This window comes from Pelecanus crispus, chromosome 5 (genome assembly GCF_030463565.1).
Source record: "Pelecanus crispus isolate bPelCri1 chromosome 5, bPelCri1.pri, whole genome shotgun sequence".
NCBI classification, from domain to species: domain Eukaryota; kingdom Metazoa; phylum Chordata; class Aves; order Pelecaniformes; family Pelecanidae; genus Pelecanus; species Pelecanus crispus.
In genome coordinates, this window is record NC_134647.1 from 74603292 (window position 1) to 74623210 (window position 19919).

The 19919-nt window shown below is 40.2% G+C and overlaps 1 protein-coding gene across 1 annotated transcript in view; it reads right to left on the minus strand.

Annotated features, from left to right (window-relative positions):
* ADGRL4 (adhesion G protein-coupled receptor L4) overlaps positions 1-16777 on the minus strand; it is a 75382-nt gene extending 58605 nt beyond the window's left edge. Inside the window, exons 1-3 of the mRNA XM_009486657.2 lie at positions 16736-16777; positions 16158-16218; positions 14503-14652 (exon numbers count right to left, since the gene is read on the minus strand). Of these exons, the coding sequence (XP_009484932.2) occupies positions 14503-14652; positions 16158-16218; positions 16736-16777 (253 nt within the window). The remainder of the gene's footprint in view (positions 1-14502; positions 14653-16157; positions 16219-16735) is intronic.
* Positions 16778-19919: the final 3142 nt, after the last annotated feature.

Here is a 19919-nt window from a genome sequence, read left to right on the forward strand (position 1 = left end):
TTACACAAAACTTCCAACTTTTTAAAAAACTTTCTTTTTTTTTTTAAATTTAGTGGAAGACACCTGAGTTCAAAAGGTACTGAGGATGATCACAGTTCAATGTCACTCCCACAGAAAACCTTAACACATCAGTTAAAATAAAGCTGCCCATTAAAGATTTTATTATTCTCTACTTTCCTTCGTGGCTGGTAAAGATTGATACGGAAAACTGGAGAAAAATCAACCTAAGAGGGTGTAAGTAATTCACAAGGAGGTGCCTTCAGGTTGCTTCAAGTTATGACAGGACAACTTCAGCAAAGGAGTGAAAACCATGTCTGGCTCCAAGTACAAATCCTGAATGCTTGAGGATCTGATTTCAGACACTTAGCATGGTACAGAGCAGAGTCTGTCAATGAGTGCCATGAAAGATGAAATGAATCAGCCTTTTGAAATATCTGTCACTGCCAGTGGCCACTATTTTTTTCATATAAGTATCCCCAAAGAGACTACTAAAGGAGTAGGGTTAAAAATTTCCAGGAGTTTAGTTGTAGTAGTATCCAAGTAAATGTAATTTTTGGTTTTGTGCAATGCTATTACTTGCATGACATAAAACAGTAGTGTGTGGATGCTTTATTTTTTTAAGGGAATGTTACATCTCATAAAATTCTTAGGACTAGCAAGGAAAAAAATAGCTGGATCTGAATCTCATTTCATGAAAACTGGTGTAGTTACTTTGAATTTAGAGAATGCCTTTCAAAGATGATGAAAAGTCATTTCAGTGGGTTCTATTATATTACAATTTTATCTTTTGTTTCAAGAATTGTACTTTTCTGTGGAATATTTGCAGAGACTTTTCCTTCCACCAAAATTTGTACAGAAGTTAAACACAAATTTACCTAAAAAAGTTATGTTGAGCTTGTTTCTGGCAGTGATCTGGCCGTATCTTTATATCTGCACAGCACTGTGATTATCTCACAAATTCACAATACTTTAATTCTGAACCATACTATTTTCCATAGAGGCAATATCCTCAGTGCTGGTCTGAATGCTCTGAATGTTAAGTGTCTGGCTCTGGCTGGATTCTCTACATTTTCTGTCCGTGAACACGTAGCACATGGCCCTTGATTACTACTTTTAAATTGATCTGTGTCTGCTATGAAAATATATCGCTTCATAAAAGTCTTTCAGAGTATCAGCTTCCAAATTAATGATTTTTCTCTCAAGCTCTAACTTTGAGAGCTTGCAGTACAAAATTGTGCAGTCCAGCTACTGTAGTCCATCCATGAAGTCCATCCATCTGCAATTCAGATCCAAATTCTTTCAGTGCTGTTGGCTCATCTCTGGGTAGGGAGCAGCTGTTGTCCTGTTAAAGTGACTGTAAATAATTCTAACTTCAAGCTTCAGGAGTGAAATTCACCCTGCTTCACTGGGGACCACTTAATCCCCAGGATGTTCCTGGGTTTGATCTTCAGCTGGTGAGAGCTGCATAACTCTGCTGTAAGGAACAGAGCTGTGCTGCTCTACACCAGGTGAAGGAAGATCTGGCCCTGGCAGCGTCAGTGCAGAGAAGTGCAGTGCTGCATGCCAGCTCTGCAGCCAACAGGGCAGTATGCACTTGCTGGGTACAGAGGGATGTGGAGTCATTATTGTCCTGGTTTCAGCTGGGATAGAGTTAATTTTCTTCCTAGTAGCAGGCATAGTGCTGTGTTTTGGATTTAGTAGGAGAAGAGCGTTGATAACATGCTGATGTTGTAGTTGTTGCTAAGTACTGCTTATGCTAGTCAAGGACTTTTCAGCTTCCCATGCTCTGCCAGGTGCACAAGAAACTGGGAGGGGGCACAGCCAGGATAGTTGATCCAAACTGCCCAAAGGGCTATTCCATACCATATGACATCATGCTCAGTATAGAAACTGGGGGGACTTGGCCGGGAAGCAGCGATCGCTGCTCGGGAACTGTCTGGGTATTGGTTGGCAGGTGGTGAGCAATTGCACTGTGCATCACTTGCTTTGTATATTATTATTATTACTAGTATTAGTATTAGTATTAGTATCGTTATTATTATCATTATCATTATTGTATTGTTATTATTATCATTACTTTTTACTTTATTTCAATTATTAAACTGTTCTTATCTCAACCCAGGATTGTTTCTCACTCTTACTCCTCCGATTCTCTCCGCCATCCCATCGGGGTAGGGGGAGTGAGCGAGCGACTGCGTGGTGCTTGGTTGCTGGCTGGGGCTAAACCACGACAATTATGCTGAGCCAGAAACCCTGACCTGTTATACTAATTGCACAGGGCAATATACTCCAGGTGAGGAGGTGAAAAAGGCTAGTGGTTCTTTCTTGTGCTCTGACCATCTCCCATTTTTCATCCCCAGTGAGCCTGTTACTGTGCTTTTTTGGGGGTTACATGCATTCTGTAACACAAACGGTACCACACCAGAGAAAGACTTGTTTGCAGCAGAGATTCAACAAAGTGTCTAAAGGAAGAATTTTCCAATGAAAAGAGATGGGCCCTAACCAAGAAAGAAGGTACTTGTTGTTAAAGCAACTATATCAGAATAGCAGATGAATCATGATGTGATAGCACTATTTGAAAGGATGTTTTGAATGGAGCTGTCAGCAAGTATTTTAATAGCAAGTCTTCAATTTCTGCTTTATGGGGGTTTTAACCACCAAGAAGAAAACATAAGTAACAAGGAGGGATTTAGGAATTGTTTAGTGTTTGGCTGTTCAAAGAAAGAAAAAGAGCCCTCCACATGCATTGCAGCTAATGAAAATTGCCATTATGGGTTTTTTTCCTCCATTTGCGGATGTTAAACACTGTAATAATGCAAAGTCCTTATGATTTTCTAAATCTTCTCAATAAGGAGGATATTATCTACTTATTTAATTACCGAATCTCTGACGGCAAGGAGCTGCTACCACCAGCAGCTCCAGCTCATTCACATAGTTCCCCTCCCTAATTAAAGGGTCTTTGCAGTTAAAAGTAAAGTAATAAATCAATCAAAAGCCCAAACTGCCAACAGATGATAGGAAAAAAAAAAGCCCTTCAGGGACAGATTTTCAATTGCTCAGCACCCACAATTGGGATTATTCTTTTGAAACAACTCGGTCCTCCTTTAGGCACCTAGGATAGAGCCAGACAGTTCAAAAGTGCTCAACAAATATTCCTCTGGAAAAATCCACCCCTAACTGTGGCTTTGTGTCCTACAGCCATTGTGGCTTGCAAGAGTCAATCGCAAGTCACCTCCCTGTTGGAGGAAAGTCATCAGCATCACCCCTTCTGCAGGAAGCTATAATAAAATACATTAGTGTAGTCATCCGTGCTCTTGCCATCGCTTACTGCAACAAGAACAGAGGCAGCAGGTATATCAAGAGACTATTTTTACCACACTGCCAGCAAAAGCAGCAATAGCATTGAACTTGGATTTCTGTTGTAACACTCAAAACCAGATGTCCATATTGCAGCACAGACCCCTTACTATTTTGAATATCAAGCTCAAAATTGAATGCTGCTCTCTCCCTGGCATTCCTTGAGGGTAATGTGCCATTTTCAGGTTAAAAGTTTTCTGAATGTTCATCAGTCTAAGGCCAAAACTTGAGTAATAATTCAAGAGCACTTTACAGCTAATAAAAGCTGCAATAGCTTTCTCTGAGAGCAGAGAATACAGCCCAGAGGCCTTTTAGCACATACGTCCCCTCCAACAAGAAGCATTTGGCAGTATTAGTATACTACCTGTTTATTCAAGAGGATGTACAAAAAGTTCAGTTAACAGTTCTTTTCTTCGCGGCTCACAGCTGTGTAAATATTATCACAGCCTCTCCTTTGACATCCATCTGAGCCTGAGACCTCATGTACGAAATTATAGAAATGGAGCTCAACACTTCTCTAGCCCACCACTGTATCCCGACACACCCAGGACTGAATATGTAGCTTCTCCTAGGAGAGCAGTGATGCTGTATGATGCACCCCTGAAGCGACCTCCTTTTCTAAAGGTGGCTTTACTAAGAATTTCCTAGATTTTAATGATGGAGCTGAGCATGATGAAAACTTTGTGGAATCAACATAGCAAGATTTGCATGACAACTCTAAAAAAGCAGCCAAATCACAGCTCTACATCATTTACAACTGCTACCCCACATAGTTTCTATTTTGATTGGCCCAGATGAAAAGCTGTGTTAAGATTTAGAAACTTCTCCCCATCTCTGGTTTCAAGGCAATACACTTTTGAAGGTTATTTGCCCTTCCCATTTTCTCTGTGGTAGTTAAGGAGATTAAATTCTTTCTGTATGTACCAGAGTATCCCTTACATAATGGGACAGAAATGTTGATATTTTTATATTGCACAGTGGGTCATATTTATGAATTGATGCATGCTTCATCATAGTTCTAAATAATGAAACGTTTTGGATAGGTACAAAGGGCCCAAACCTGTTTGCCTGAGCACCTCCAGCTTCCACAGATCTCCCTAATGAACTTCTTACAGGCTGATTTTGTAAAGGTAGAGCTTCCTCAGGATCAATGCTACCCACCAAAATGATTTATTCAAGACAAAAAGTAAGGCAGAGCCCCCATTGTAATATGATTTTCCACCTACTCCTTTCCTATCACCACAAAGAACTAATGAAAGGCTCAGAACTCCTATTTAGGCCCACAGACCTTAGCCGAATTTCTCTTTCAGTTCATGCCAACATCCTGAAGAATTTCTCCTGTAATTTTTTAGGGCCTCTGATGTTACAGACATCAGTGATGAAGACCTTCGTGTGGTGCAGATCACTGCTGCAATAACTCCCTGCCCCACAAGACACTCCTGATGCAACCTGAGAGCCAGGGCTGTGCTGCCCTCAGCCCATTTGAACTTTGGGGATACCCAAAAAACATTACAACATTAGGAGGGCAGTGAGGATCACTGGACTCTCTCCTAACGTGGGACAGAATATGAGAAGATAGTGCAATGGTCATGGGAACGGACGCGCAGTTCCTCTGCATGGAATCGGCAGGAGAGAAGCAGTGGTCTCCTGGTGTAAGCTGAACTCACCTTTTCTCTTAGTCTTCCTTTGGTAACTTTCTGGGAATGAAAACTGCAATACCTCAGCCTAATTTCACATTCTTTAAAATTGAGATCCAGACACTGTGCCACAAATAAATATTAAAAATATAAACGTGCAAGTCACCATCTATGCTTATGTTTTCCCTCAATGTAACTTATGTAGATTGTTGCCTATGCGCGTAGCTTTCATTACAAATAAAACATAAAAGCCAATGCATATCCCGAAGAGCTGTTTTTCTTTATTGCAACACCATTACATGAAGCCTACTAACATAAACAAAGATTGGACTCGGCTGTTTTTGAACAAATAACCATTTATCGTCAAGGCTTTTCAGGGGCTTTCATTTTCCTTTTTGAAAAACACGATCCTGTGCCAACCTAACAAACATGTAACATTAAGTAATAAGCAAAATAATGGGACACCCTGCCACACTAGTTTATAGACAACTTTAGACTGTCACAGTGGTACAAGTCTAAGCTAAGACAGAAACCCAGTTACATAAACCAGCCATTTTAAATCAAAAACCCACCAGCGGAGTCTCTTGGGGCATAGCTACTGCACCTAACTGCTACAACTGGCCTTTCAAGCGAGAGGAGGAGCAGGAATAACAGTCTAAGGGCAGAGCAGCCCACGTGCTGCTCTTCTCCCCACTGCTGGAACAGCATGCAGGAGAGCACGACCAGAGAGCCTTTTCCCTGTACCATCTCCTGGCACGGCAGCAGAGAGGACAGGACAGAGGCGTCTCAGCCCTCACTGAGCAGCCACGCTTGCGGTGGGCAGATCAAAGGAGAAGCCCCCGTGCCTCCGCTGTGCAGACCTGTCTGCTTGCTCCATCCGCTGCGTGGCAGCAGGTGAAGCTCCGGCCCCTGGTGCTCATTGAATGTTAATTCCACCAGGAGTCTCCAGTTTGAAGTTATCGTGAATCTCTTAAATTTAGCCCGAAGTAATCACACAACAACCTATCCATTAGACAATGAACAGCGATTGTTCAGCTTCCTTGTACCACAGCGAAACAGCAGCTTCCTTCCTGCCAGTGATTGTGGTTGTGATTAACTGCGCAGTTCAAGGTGAAAGAAGAATGCGGTTCCAGGCATATATGGCTTCCTTTAACCTCAGCAAAACACAGTGCCAGATATTTCAATTAGTGTGTACCAAGGTCACAAAATCAATTTCTTATCGCCGAAAAACACACATACTGTAAATTTCATTTTCAAGCCATAATCTCTAAATTAAATCTGTGTACCTAAAAAATATACAGTGTAAAATTGCAGTCCTTCAGCCCCCTCCTCCTCCTGCAGCCGAGCAGCATTTTCACAAACATCGCCTGGCTTTGTGCTCTATATTTAGAGCACAATATTTGGTTAGATTCTAATCTTCTTGGAGAACATCATTATCTCTTTCTTTGGCAAATAGAGGCCCAAAGTGTCAATTACCTTCTTAAACTCTTTCATACACACAGGGCTGAGCAGGGTTTGATATTCTGTCTGCCAACAGCTCAGTCGGCAATTTTTCACAGTCATACACAGAAAAATTGTGCACCAGCAAATCATCCTAGATAAATTACACATTTCAAATGAGGTTACAGACAACTTCACCACTCCTGGCTAGTTTATTCTGGAAGAGGAAAACAAACAAACAAACAAAAAGCAAAAACAATCCTAAAGAAAACACCTTTCTACTATTGAACTCTACGAGTTGTTGAACAGAGACAACAGTAAAATCAGTATGCCAGATTGGTGGAATATTGTATGGAAATCAATGTAGCTGCACAGAAATGACGTTATCATCTCTTCTGTGTGTAATTCCTTATGATACTTTCCTTGTTACATGGGTAGCTCTGACTTCATAGCCCCAAAGGCAGCTGCAGAATCTGGTAGCTGTAACAGGCTCTACCATGCGCAGACCTAGGTACAGAAGATGTCTCAAGGAAGTGGAATTTATGGAAGGAATTTCTTTCCAATAAATCCTGCCTTTCCTTAACAAAAGCTAGTTTCAACTATACAACCACAGAATGAGTAAAACTGACAATTTTGAAATGGCTTTAGATTTTTTCCTAGAAAAGGTTGCTTTTTATTCACATACCTACTTGCACATAGGTTCCTGCGTGCACATTTGTGCACATTTAATATACATGTGTGAGTATATGTGTTCTGGAAATATCTTCCATCCTTTTACTTCAAACCAGCAAGTGAGAAGAATGTGTTGTTACTGTTGGACCTTTTGGGACCACTTCAGATGCTAGAGATACAGGAAGTGAATCATATCTCTGGCAGACACAAAATAAGCAGACTGAGATAATAAGTTTAAAGCTCCTTAAATGAATTTTCCCACATCCTCTAAATATGTAACATATTGATTGATTCTTAGGACCATAAAGCAGGATGAAAAGAGTATTTTCTCAAGAAAGGAAATTAGCATTATTTGGCAAAGGTTAAAACACATTTTGAATTAAACAAATAAGAAACCGTCCATGTGCAGCTGATCAGCTTGAAAGTTTGGGTACATTTTTGAGAGCGACAACTAACTCTTTTCTACCACATCATCTACACACATTTTAAAAACTCTTTTTAGATGCAAACAGGACTAATTTAAAAGAGAGACTGGATATGATTAAAAATGTAACAAGAGGAAGTTTTGTTTCTTTCTGGCCCATTCAAAAAAATGCATTACTGTATTTTAGTCATGCTCAAAGTACCGTTTCAAGAAAATGTAAACAAAAAAACATGGAAAAAAAGATAAAGCTGCCTTTTTCCCCCCACCTCAAATTTTCAATGTTATGAGTCTCTCACAGGCGCGGTCCAAGGCTTATTAAAATGAGGGTCAATCTTATAAATGATTATAGTGGGCTGTATCTCTGGCCCAGGCAAACTGTGTTTTCTGGCAGCAGGAAGGACAGCTAACCCTCTGAAGCTTGCTCTCTATCTCATTCAGGTGAGAAACTGTGAGGAATTTTTTTATATGAGTGAGAAAACTGGATTTGGCACTTTGAATGCATAAAATGCTTAGAGTCAAAATTTTATGGACTCAGCCATTTACAGAGGTAAGACAATTGGAGTAAGACAGCCTCCACTGTGTCTTATTCAGCAGGATCATATTGTTACTTCAAACATATTGCACTGCTTTCTATCTGACTAATGTTCTCATGCATCACCAGGCACTGTTGTAACACATTCTCCCCTTTCAAGTTCCCGATCTACACTTAAACGCTTCAACTAAAATGTACTTTCAACAGTAGCTAGTTACAGTAAGTAATTCCAGTTATAAAAAGTAAAGTCAACTCTACAAAAAAACTGTTTTGACTAACAATGTTAGCCAAGGGTATGGCTATTTTCAGGAGCATAAACATAACTCTGTCCTTTGCGACTGGAAGGCAACCATGCAGCAGCTGGTTAGTCCCCAGCAGTCTATGTACATCACAGCCATCAAACCCTTCCCAAATTCACAGAAAAGTGTAACATCTTGCACATGAAAAGGCAAAAGCCATACATAAAGCCGTAGGTCCCCAAATGGCCAGGAACCTGCTATGTTAACCTGTCCAGTAACACCCATGCTTTCCCAGGCAAGCGGACCATCATGCACCAGAATAACAAATCCTCATGGCTATTTTGTTCAAGCTTTTCAATTCCATGATCTGCCTACAGGTTTAATCCGGAATGTGTGATCAAGATACCTTGGCTGGGTAACATCGCACAGCTCAGCAGTCAGTCTCTGCACTTCAGGAAAAGGTGAAAAACATTCAGCTACATTATGACCGATGAAGACTTGGAAAGGAAGAAAGCTTTCTGTCCCCCGGAGAGGAACCCTGAAGGCATGGGCTTAATTAAATATAATACCTACATATGCAACAAACAGGATGGTGTCTGCTAACACTTCTTGGGATCACCAAAAAGCCAGACACCTAAGCCTGGAGTTGGAATTCTGAATTTGAAGAGGACTTCTGCTGTTTCACACAGCCCTCACTCTGGTTTTACCACACTCCAACCTGAAACCGTGTAAAAGATCCAGCAGAATTTGGAGGCAAAGCAGCAGAGATTGGGAGACTCAGGAGGAGGGGTGAAGAGGAAAAAAGGTAAGGAAGAGTGAGAGATGAGCCCAGAGGCTATGAGAAGCATGTCAAAAGGGCTGGGAAGCAGCGGTCTGCTTTGGCCTCCTGCGTAGCACATCCCAAGTTTTCCAAGCTGTCACCCACTGTGTTGAGCCTTGTTATTTGTGTTTGGCTAAGGCATATCTTTCTCCTGCTGTGCTATGCTAGAGCAGCTGCAATTTGCCTTTTTATAGCTTGTGGTAACTGATAGCAGTGAAATGAATTTAGGAAGTGTGTGGATTGGATCTTCCGTATCAGTGATTTCAGACTATTTGGTAAACACAGAAGTGACATCCAGTGATGTATGCCTGCTGGTAACAAAAAATTCTCCTCTGGTGAACCAGCATTTGGATTAGATTGTTTTCTATTGAAGGACACTTCTGGATAGAATGAAATGATTATACACAGTGGTTTTACAGGGTCATGTTAATTTGAAAGGAAAGAATTCCCTCAAAACTATATACCAATTTGGTGCTGCAGAATGACAATGGTGACACCAGTGAATCAAAACAAATGCAGTGACTGCAATAAAAGTTGATGGTGGGACACAGCGACATCACCTTAGAGCAAGGAGCTGATGTCTCACAGGGAAGCTCCTTTTGCGGCTGGCAAAAGCCAGAGAGTTGGTCGTATGACCCTCAGTAAAACAAGAAAATATGTTTGTGTTCAGATATTGAGTAGGCTTTCAATTTGATTCAGCTGAGTTTACACAAATTGCCCTGTGTTCTAACAGGGATTCTGTATTTTGATATAAAATACCACTTTGCACTGATGTATTTTTTGCCTCCGGAAAATGATAAATCCTCCTGCACTGCACTTCAGAAAGAGTCAGTGCCTTGCTTCAGCACAACGTTTTCCTGATAGCCTAAGTCCATGCTCACTATTTCTGGAAGTGCTGTAACTATTTCACGAGTAAGACTGATTAGTTTTGCAGTATAATTTGCAAGTGACATTTACAAGGGAATATTGTGCAAGGATATCTGGGAGGGATATTGTGTTCAGGCTTTTCCTGCTTGCTTGCCTACCCTCCTGGAACAAACAGCACTGCTTCATTTTCCTTCCGTATTTTACAAAGTTAAAGTAAACACTGTGATCACACTGTTTACTTTAATTTCCTGCAGTGTGCCAGCAAAGCAGCAAATTGGCAGTCAGCAATCAAGAAGCAGCCAGTATTGAAACAGCAGAGCTGCTTAGGAAAGCATCAACGATGCCAACTCATTTTTCCCTGTTTTAAAAATAAAATATTGGCTTCTATGAAGTTTTATTTCCACTCCAATCTTCTCTAAAGGATCTGAAATTTTGTTTGTTTCCTTTAATTTTCTTTTGGAAGAAAGCTGGGATTATGAGCAACACCTAATTTATATGGCTGACTTTTAATATAAAGAAGTGGATTTACAGAAGTGGCAACTATATGCTATTTATCTGTAAAAAATCCATGGCATTTTTGCACAAGAGGAAGTTAACTTGTCTATAAATCAGTCTTATCTGGATATATTTTTATTTTTATGCCAAGAGCTCTAGCTGTGCTACTTCAATTAGGTGTATGATAATGTGAAACTAAAGCCTCATGCATTACATTCAGAATACACATCTGCCCAAGAACTGAGTCCTAAAAGGCAAATAGTTATATTTTCAGAGGCCATTCTCTTGCATCTTATACTACATAAAGCAAGGAATATAAATACAAAAGAAGAAGTAAGAAGAATGGGATAGTATTTTGTACCTCAGAGGTGTAAAGCTTGACAAGGTGACTCATTTATGGCTTTCTGGAAGATACTGTACAGAAGGAATTTATTGCTATGTAAGTTATAATTCCAATATACAAAAGAGGCCAGACCCTACAATCAGTTCTTCTCCTGACTATGTGCATTCCTGCACATATTCTTACTGAAGACAATGAGATTATGAAGAGGATTAGCTTTTTGTTAGACTGGCCAAAATATGCCTTCAGAAAGTCCAAAATATGACCTAATTTAAAGTGGTTGAAATCTTGTGGGAAAGATTGTAAGAGGATAATTATTTTAAAAGCCATGACTTTGACACCAGGAAATTAAATTCATATCTATATGTCTTTATCTATACACAGCAAATCCAATAATCTTGAGCTCTCTGCAGTCACTTAGCCAGCTGGCAAAGGGAGCAAAGTAAAAACTAACAAACCCCATTCCTAAGGTATGCTGACATCAGTGATTCATGATTCATCAATAATGGTGCTAGGAAATAAATGTAACAGAGCATTATTGCCTTTTGCAGCACAGTAAACTCAAGGGAAAATGTCTAAGTGTATCACACTGAAAAGACAGAGCTAGCAAAGAAATAACTTTTACAAGTATTTAAGAGGTGTTAGAAGCAAGTGAAAGTAGAGAAACAAATGTAAACCTTTCAAATACTGTGAGAATGTACCTATAAATAAAAAGGGACAGTTTTCCAGCTATACAAGCTTAAGAGGACTAACCTGGAAACTAGCATTATTTGTTGTTCAACATTTTTACAGGGAGAACAAATTTCTTGTTCCAGAATAAACCCTCAAAACAACCACTGTTCTGGTTTAATTGTTTACTGGATAAGCACAATGAAGAAGTTGGTTCTACGCTATGTGAAATTATTAATGTTGTTGACAGTAATTACGACTCTCACAACCTATCTAAATAACTAAAAGGGCAAATATGTAAACACAACGTACCATATATACTCTTTAGAAAATGCCTGTATTAGCACATAATTGATGATCTCCTTTGAAGGTGACTGGACTATCATTGTAAAAGGCCTAAGATTATTAACTGAAGAAAAATGAGTAGCTGTCTCTAGAACAGCAGATACACCTGCCGCTTTCGCCACACAGAACAGCAAGATATAATACATCATTAAACAACTGAGGCTTTGCTTTACGTTTTCGTAGCTTTAAACTATTTATAGGGTTTAGCCTATATTTCTAATCCTTTTTTCAGCCTACCCAATTAAAATTCAGGTTACTTGTTTCTGCTATTAGAGGACTACTGCACAATGTTAATAATGCACTGTGCAACATGCTGCCCGAGAGAAACGTTCTCTCCCTTTCAGGGGTAACAGCCACACAGTTCTGATACAAGCTTTGCTGCTTAGCTGAAGGGTAAGTGACTTTGGTGGTTGTTGAGGTATTTTACCAGAGAAAACACTGGTCTCCTGACATGAGGCTTGCTTTAAACCATTGCCACTTAACTGCAAAGCACCACAAATACATCTAGTAGCTTGTTTGCCTGGACTGACATTGGAAATTTTATTTTGAAGAATGAGTTTCCAAACACTTAGTATAATTCTTAATAAACAACTAATTGATTCACAACATTTGTGAATGTATATTTCACTGTACTGAACTGTCTTTAAATGATCCATAAACGTTTTTATGGATTTCGAATGTAGATTTCTCTAAGAAAATGCAGGCAAAAGAAAAGTAAGAAAAAGATACTGTATGAGAAAAAAGAACACGGAAGGTAAGATAAATCCATCCTTGCAAAAATGGATTTCATAACACCAGAATGGGTACATATATAATGGACGGATTTAAGAAATCAGTAACGTCAGTGAAGAACAACAGGTATCTTTACCGTAGATTTAATTGATGATTCATAATCACAACTTTCTAGAAAAGTACAGACAGTGTAGTGGATACCAGATCATGGTAGATAAGTAAATGCTCATTTGATTTGTTCCAGGTAAATGTTTGTTTGGTAAAATTTGACTTGGTTTTCTTCTTCCTCTACATTATTCACAAGTGTAGGCCCTTGACTCTGCAAATGTAATGTGCACTTAACTTTCAAATCAGCCATCTTGTTCATGGTAGTAAAACTGAATTAGTGCAAATACAGCACTAGTGTGGTGAAGGCCATTTCTTCTTATTTTCATTTGACCAGGCTGATAGATAAATAATGATTGACCTATATTTAGGGCAAGTTTAGCATGAAATTCAAGAGATATGTTCAGTGACTACATGACGTGAGGCTAAGAAGAGGCTGAGAGAACAGTGCTTGTTCAGGTTTAAGAAGAGGAGGCAAAGGGGAAATCATATTGCTGTCTACAGCTACCTAATGGAGGGTCATGGGAGGAGATGAAGCTAAACTATTGTTAGAAATGTACAGCAGTAAATGCATGGGAGAGGCAAAAGTAATAAGCTGCAGTAAGAGAAACTGCAACCAGATATCAGAAAAAGGTTTTCAAAATTATGGTAGTCAGACACTGGAACAAGGGCCGAGAGAGGTGTGCAATTATCATCCTTGGAGATACTCAAAACTTGGCTGGACAAGGCCCTGAGCAGCCTTCTCAAAGTTGGACCTGCTCCAACTGGGGAGCTGGACCAGATGACCTCCAGAGGTCTCTTCCAAACTAAATTATTCTACCATTTTTGTGATTCCATATTACTTATTATTTTAGCCAGCTATATTTCTCTCTAAGCATTCCCAGCTTATAAAAGGGTATGCAGCTTTCATAGGAAAAAGGTCTTTGCATTCTAAATTTTCCTAAAACAAGCACACTTCCAAGTACATCATGGCAAATAAGCTATAAAAATCCAAACTAAAGGTGGGCTGCTCACCTGTGCTCATACCAAACTGAAGTGCTTCTGTTACTGTTAAATTTCCCAAGATGCATGAAAGACAAAAACTGACCAAACGGATGGTTAGTATTCATAACTACTTCTCAGGATATTGAAAACTGACAAGATTCATAAGAATTTCAGCCTGCTTGCAGCTGGGCACACCTAACAGTGGACATAAGTACTAGAGCTATTCATAGTGGAGGACAACTCAGAAATGAGGGCAGAGAAAATATCCTTTTCTTTGGATGGAAGATAGAAGCACCCAGAGGCAGATCCCTGCATAGGATTTCTGGCACATTTCCCTTGCAAGCAGCTTTAGTGGAACAATTAACATTGGCCTCGCATGCAGACATGTCTCTGTGGCACACACACCTCCTTGGTCTTCTAGAGTAGCCCAGGAGCTGTGTTATTTGATCATGATCAGCTGCTGGGAAGAGTGGCCTAGCGCTGCGTGTGTGTGGGTGAGATGTGAGGGCTGTAAAGTAGCAGTCATGCCAACTCCAAGCTTTAGAAGATCTGAGTCACAAGGGAAATTGCTGAAGCTAAACCAGAGAAGCTACATCAGCATCACTCATGGAAAAGGAAAGCTGGAAAACAGGTCATATTCAACCGAGACGCATGCTATACTATATTAAAATACTAGGCTGAGAGTAAGTTGTAGAATTTCTCAGAAACTGCTAAAGTTTTGGCTTTGAGAACATGTTAGTGTAAGGTGTTGTGACATAAAGTTTAATCCTTGAGCTAACGGGTCCTTCAGTAAGTTTTTCAAGCAAGCACATAACAGAAATGCATATAGGTAAAATCTGTTTACCGTAACAGAACGTTATGCCATTTCCTGTATATCCTTGGGAGCAGTAGCAGCCTGTTGTCCCACCCTGAACTTCACACCTGGCGTCTTTGTGGCATGTCATGTTGCAGCTTGCAGAAGTGCAGCCATAGTCCAGCAGACTGGAAATCAGAACTGGGACAAAGGAAAATCAGACTTGTTTCTTTATCTAAAAACTTCATTCTGAGCTCTAAAAACAGATCTGGGCAAAAAGTATCTGCAAAAGTAGTGTATTCCAGTAAACTTAACATCATCACAGACTCAGCTACATTGCAGGATGGGGCAAGAGCCACCAACTACAGGAACTTCTTTGGTAAAACTACCCAAGGGCTAGAAACAGCAGAGACTACATTAAGAACTTGTGTATGTGCTCAACCAGTATAAAATTGGTAAACATAGTAGAAGTTACTCAGTGATGTGGGGAAAACATTTGAAAGGCTTTCAAAGCTCTCTAGTACTTACCAGTAAAGCACAGACATTTATTTGCACTCTGAATTATGTATCGAGTGTAATTCAAACTGCCCTACACCTATTAAAGTGAAAAATACCAAAGAGGGTTCCCCTGATCGGAGTTTTTATTTTTATAAGCACTTTCATACTTGTGTAGCTAACAAATATGCATGGTCTGAGACATTAAAATGACATGTCATAGTATTTACAACATTATGACATTAGGGTTTAAAAACGTATCCATATTATTTGAAGTTAATCTCTTAAAATACCATTTCCATGTTATGGAAGTATTGTCTTCTTTTTTCCATCCACTGGATGGAAAAAAAATCACCTAAATGGTATAACTACTTTCCCATTGTATGAATGCATATGGTTTTCAACACAAAGAAGGAATCTCTCCCTTTGAGAAAACTAACAGCTCACTGAATAATTATACACACTCTGTAACAGGTTAGAAATGAGGCAGTTAACGCAGAAGGGAAAGTAAGTTTTTTACTTTGTACTTTATAAATTGTTACCAGGTCTTAATGAACACAAAGACCCTTTTGGATGCTGTTTTCCCCTGCGGTTCTGCTTTTCCCTACCCAAATATTATTCTGGATATTTGCTAGCCTAGTGTTACAATTACAGGTTTCATTGCTTCAGGAAAGCTCACTGAGGCATTGTTTTCTTGGACAAATTAAAATTTCATGAAAAATTCAAGACTAAAAATTACACATAATTTTTTAACAATTATACATAATCCAAATCAATTTAGGTATCACCAAGTTTCATCTTTTCCCTCTATTTTTGAGAGAGGAGACCATCTTCCAGAGATTGAAACAGAAACCTGTGGGATTCTGTTGTCATTTTACTGTTCATAACATGTGAAATCTAAAAATCTCCCAAGCAGACGGAGAGAGAGGGGAGGGAAAAAAACCCAAACCCACGGAAACCCACAATGTTTCTGTTTTTTACAGAACAAAGCCCACAATGAGCTAAAGGCTGGCATTTGTGGGATTTGGTTTTGGGATGATCTTAACCATGCAATTACTGAATCCTGTAGCAGCACTGATCAAAGCTATGGGGACTTTCCGTCCTGCGTACACAGCAGCTTTCTACCACCTCTGACACATTCATTTCTCCTTGCCAGACCCCACTCCCTTCCCACCTGCCACTCGCTCCCGAGGGAAGGAGATTTCACCTACCTAGGAATGGAAGCAGTTTCATTGGTGATGCTGTTGTTGTGCGGTGCCTGGTGCAGAGCCCCTGTGTCACAGAAAAAGACTCCCTGCCTTAAAATGTATGACTATGTGCAAAATACGCACACATGCCTATCAAGAAAGTGACGTCCTGGTGCAGGCGCAGCCCTGACACTGCCCTTTGTCCTGAGCTTCGCGTTCCCAAAAGCTCCTGAGACTCACAGGCAGGACAGGGAGGGTCAGGAGGGGCTGAGGATCTGGTCTTCTGGCAAGTAGGAAATAAATGAGAAGGGAATAAATGAGAAAAGAGAAGCAAGAGCCTGGGTCTTGCAGGGGATATCAGAGAAGATTCAGGGGTGAGTGGGTTAGAGGAGCATGGGTTAAAGAAGCTGCTTGGGAGAGTGCCTGGGGCAGGGGGAGGATGAAGATGGAAGGGATGAGCCACAGCCTGCTGGCAGAAAGAGTAAAGGAGCAGCAGAAGAATGGTGGAGCGGATCAGGGAGAGTGAGGAAAAGGTGGAGGAGATTAGTAACTAGTTCAGGGTTTACGAGCGCGGAGGTAACGGTCTACATGCTTCCTTCCACCTTTTCCTGGTGAGCTGAGTATATGTGAGCCCCAAGACCCATTTTTTTGGAGACAGTCTTGGCTGACTGCAATCTTTCTTCCTACTGCTTTCTTCAGTTTTGAGATAGGTCCTTACTCCAGCCAAGCAATGTTGCTTTAAGGGTAATGGCCTGTGAGGAGGTACAGGAAATCCACTGAACTCTGCTTTGTGAGGAAAACAAAGACGTATAGGCAGGGAGGAAAGAGGCAGGAAGGCAATTGTATGGCCGGGAATCTCAGGAACCGAAGGAGCTGAACTTTCTATGGGTTCGTGGGACTGAAACAGGGTGTTGTCTAATAGGACATATTTAATATAGCCAATTTGGTAAAGCATTTGGCATGTCTTTGTGTTAAATGTGAGAGCAGTTCTATCCTCATCATAGCATCCTAATCAACAAGACTTCAGCACGTACTTATATTATGCATGGACATGGCAATATTTTCTCTAATCTTGTTATGGGTGATGTGCATACTGTCATTTCCCAGCTTCCTGTAGATGACGACTCACATACTGAAGCACTGTAAAAGTGAAGTATTGATGTATGCCTGTCTTTATCGATGGAAACAGAGGGACATGCACAAACAGGTATGCTGCTGGAAGAACAGAGAAATCTCTAATCTAAACAAAATGGACATGAGGCTGTGGAATGTCATTGTGATGAAATATCTGATGTCTGACTAGAAAGTTTTGAAGTTGGGACTTTGGTAGGGGACTGACAGGAAGGCATCAGCCTGCTCTTAGGAATTATCTGTGGATGTGGATGTGGCAACATTTTTTCTAAACTTGTTAGGAACTATTTGCTCACCATCATTTTCCAGCTTCATGATTACTGCTGGCTGGAGTTCAATGGGTTAAACTCTACTCAGGCCAGGGAGGTGTGAGGCATTCGGAAATGGCACATAGGTGTCTGGTTGGCACAAAGTACTTCTGTAGCGTCTTGGCAAGGAGAGAGGAAGCTCCAGTAACCGGATGTTAATTTTTGATGAACCGCAGAATAATGAACAAAGGGTCCAGGTGTAGGAAGACTTGTTTTTCTCGTGTTTGATTTTGGGAGGGGGAGGGAGAACTTAAAGGGGAAGAGAGGAAGGGACTAGGAGTTAGTTCGTTTTGTTAAGTTTTCCCGTAATCTAATGCACAGAGACACAGAGGAACGGAAAGTCTAATGAACTGAGGGAAGCTTTGATCTGCATGTCCCGTCCTTCATGCTGACATGCGCTGTGTTGTAAGCTTGGCTTGTCTGACCTAACTTACAGATCCTGCTGCTGAATTTCAGCAGACTAATAAGGGCTGGGTTTGAAAAGCCTATAATGCAGAAATTATATCTTATTGCCCTGTGTCTTTTTACTCCCCAAAATCAAGCTAAGAGATGTTTAATAGTAAGCAAGTGAAGAGAGCAAGAAGTTACAAACTAAAATTCAGGTTTTAAGAGCTGGAAACATATTTTTAAAAAGTCAGAGATGTACGTTTCAATTTTGTCTAGACGTCAGCTTTCTGCAAGGGGTGTTCAGATAGACTGGTTGGAGAGCAATTTCATGAATCATAGTGACAGTAAATTTACAGTAAAAAATTTAATTCCTTTTCTGATTCAAGGCCTAAGGACACTGGAGAGATTGTGGATGACTCAGAAAAAAACCCAGATCTCACTATAAGAAGACAAATGCCTCTTTTCCTTTTTGCTAGAAAAGCATGATAACTTGCTTTTTTTAGTAGTCACTGTTTCAAACACATCAAGGGGTGTACGCCAAACAGATCAGGTTACTTTCCTTCTGGAATAGTATGGCCGAACTACTCCACTCACAGGTATAGTGGACGACACCAAAGGTGGTACACAGGTCTGACTGGCAAATGGTTTACATTGTGACTGGCAATGGGTGAGGAGGGAGAACGTAAGGAAGAAAGATGTGGAAGAACAGAGCAAGGACAGCAGAAGGAAAGTTAGGTCAAGAGGAACTCTGGGTGATAAAAGGAGCTTCGATCAAATTTAGAAGGGAATAGGGAGACAGTGAAGAAGGGGGATTTAGGAATATCTTAATGAGATCTCAATACTGGGAGCAGTGGATTACTTTTGCATTAGACTACTTTAAAAACTAGCTAATGTGAATGTCAGTTAGAGGCTGAAGACAGCAAGGTCGCAGTAGGCATGGATGTGGAGAAGGATGGACTTGAAAAAGATTTTATGGGGAGAACGAAGAGGAAAGGGGAGATTTCTGAGACATTTTGGAGATTAAACCAGGAGGGTTTACTGATAATATCTATTGGCATATAGGGATAAAGAGTTAAACAAGTGGAGATGAGCAGGTGAACACATGAGAAAGCAGGCACTTTCAAAATTGTGCTGTCAAAATTTTCATAATATGCTGAGAAAAAAATATTGAGGTGTCATAAAACTGAAGTATTGATGGGTGCCTGTCTATAGGCAGGGAAGAGGGACATGCACAAACATGCATATTCCTGGAAGACTGGAGAATATGTCTAAACTAAATAAAAAGGGTACAAGAATGTGGAATGTCAGTACTTCAGAATCCACCCCTGTTCGCCTCGAAATAAAGAAGCATTAAAAATAAATGGTTTGTGGAAACACTCCAAAAGACAGCCTTTCCATTCTTACAAATGTGAAGCAAAGCCCCAGTTCTATGCTTAAATATGTTGTTCATTTTATAAATGGGCTCATTTATCTTTGAAAGACTGAGTTAGGAGGGCATAAGTAAATGAATATACACAGGTTAACATACTTGACTTCAAATCACATATTTTTGATTACTGATCGCTGTGATTACAATATCTTATATGTAACTGTAGAATTCTCAAGTTGGTTTTTTTTGCTGGTGAACTGATAGGAAGACTGCTCTTAGAAATTACTGGATATTTTCCAAGCTTTGCATTGTGAAGAAATGTATTTATTCACAGTGGTTTTAAAGGTAATTGGGATGCTGATTGTGCAGACAGTGCCATGAAACTAACACCTGCAGCTGATGAGGGAGGGAAGTTAACACTTCCTAGAGCTCAGTCTTAGGTAGCTTTCAAAAGATAAATATAGGTAAATATAGAGCAACTGCTTTCATTCCGGAATGAATGTACACCAACAAAGGAGCAAAAACTGAAGTGAGCAAAAACTGAACAGAGCTAGTATTAGGTGTATTTCCTTCAAATGAACATAAGCATGA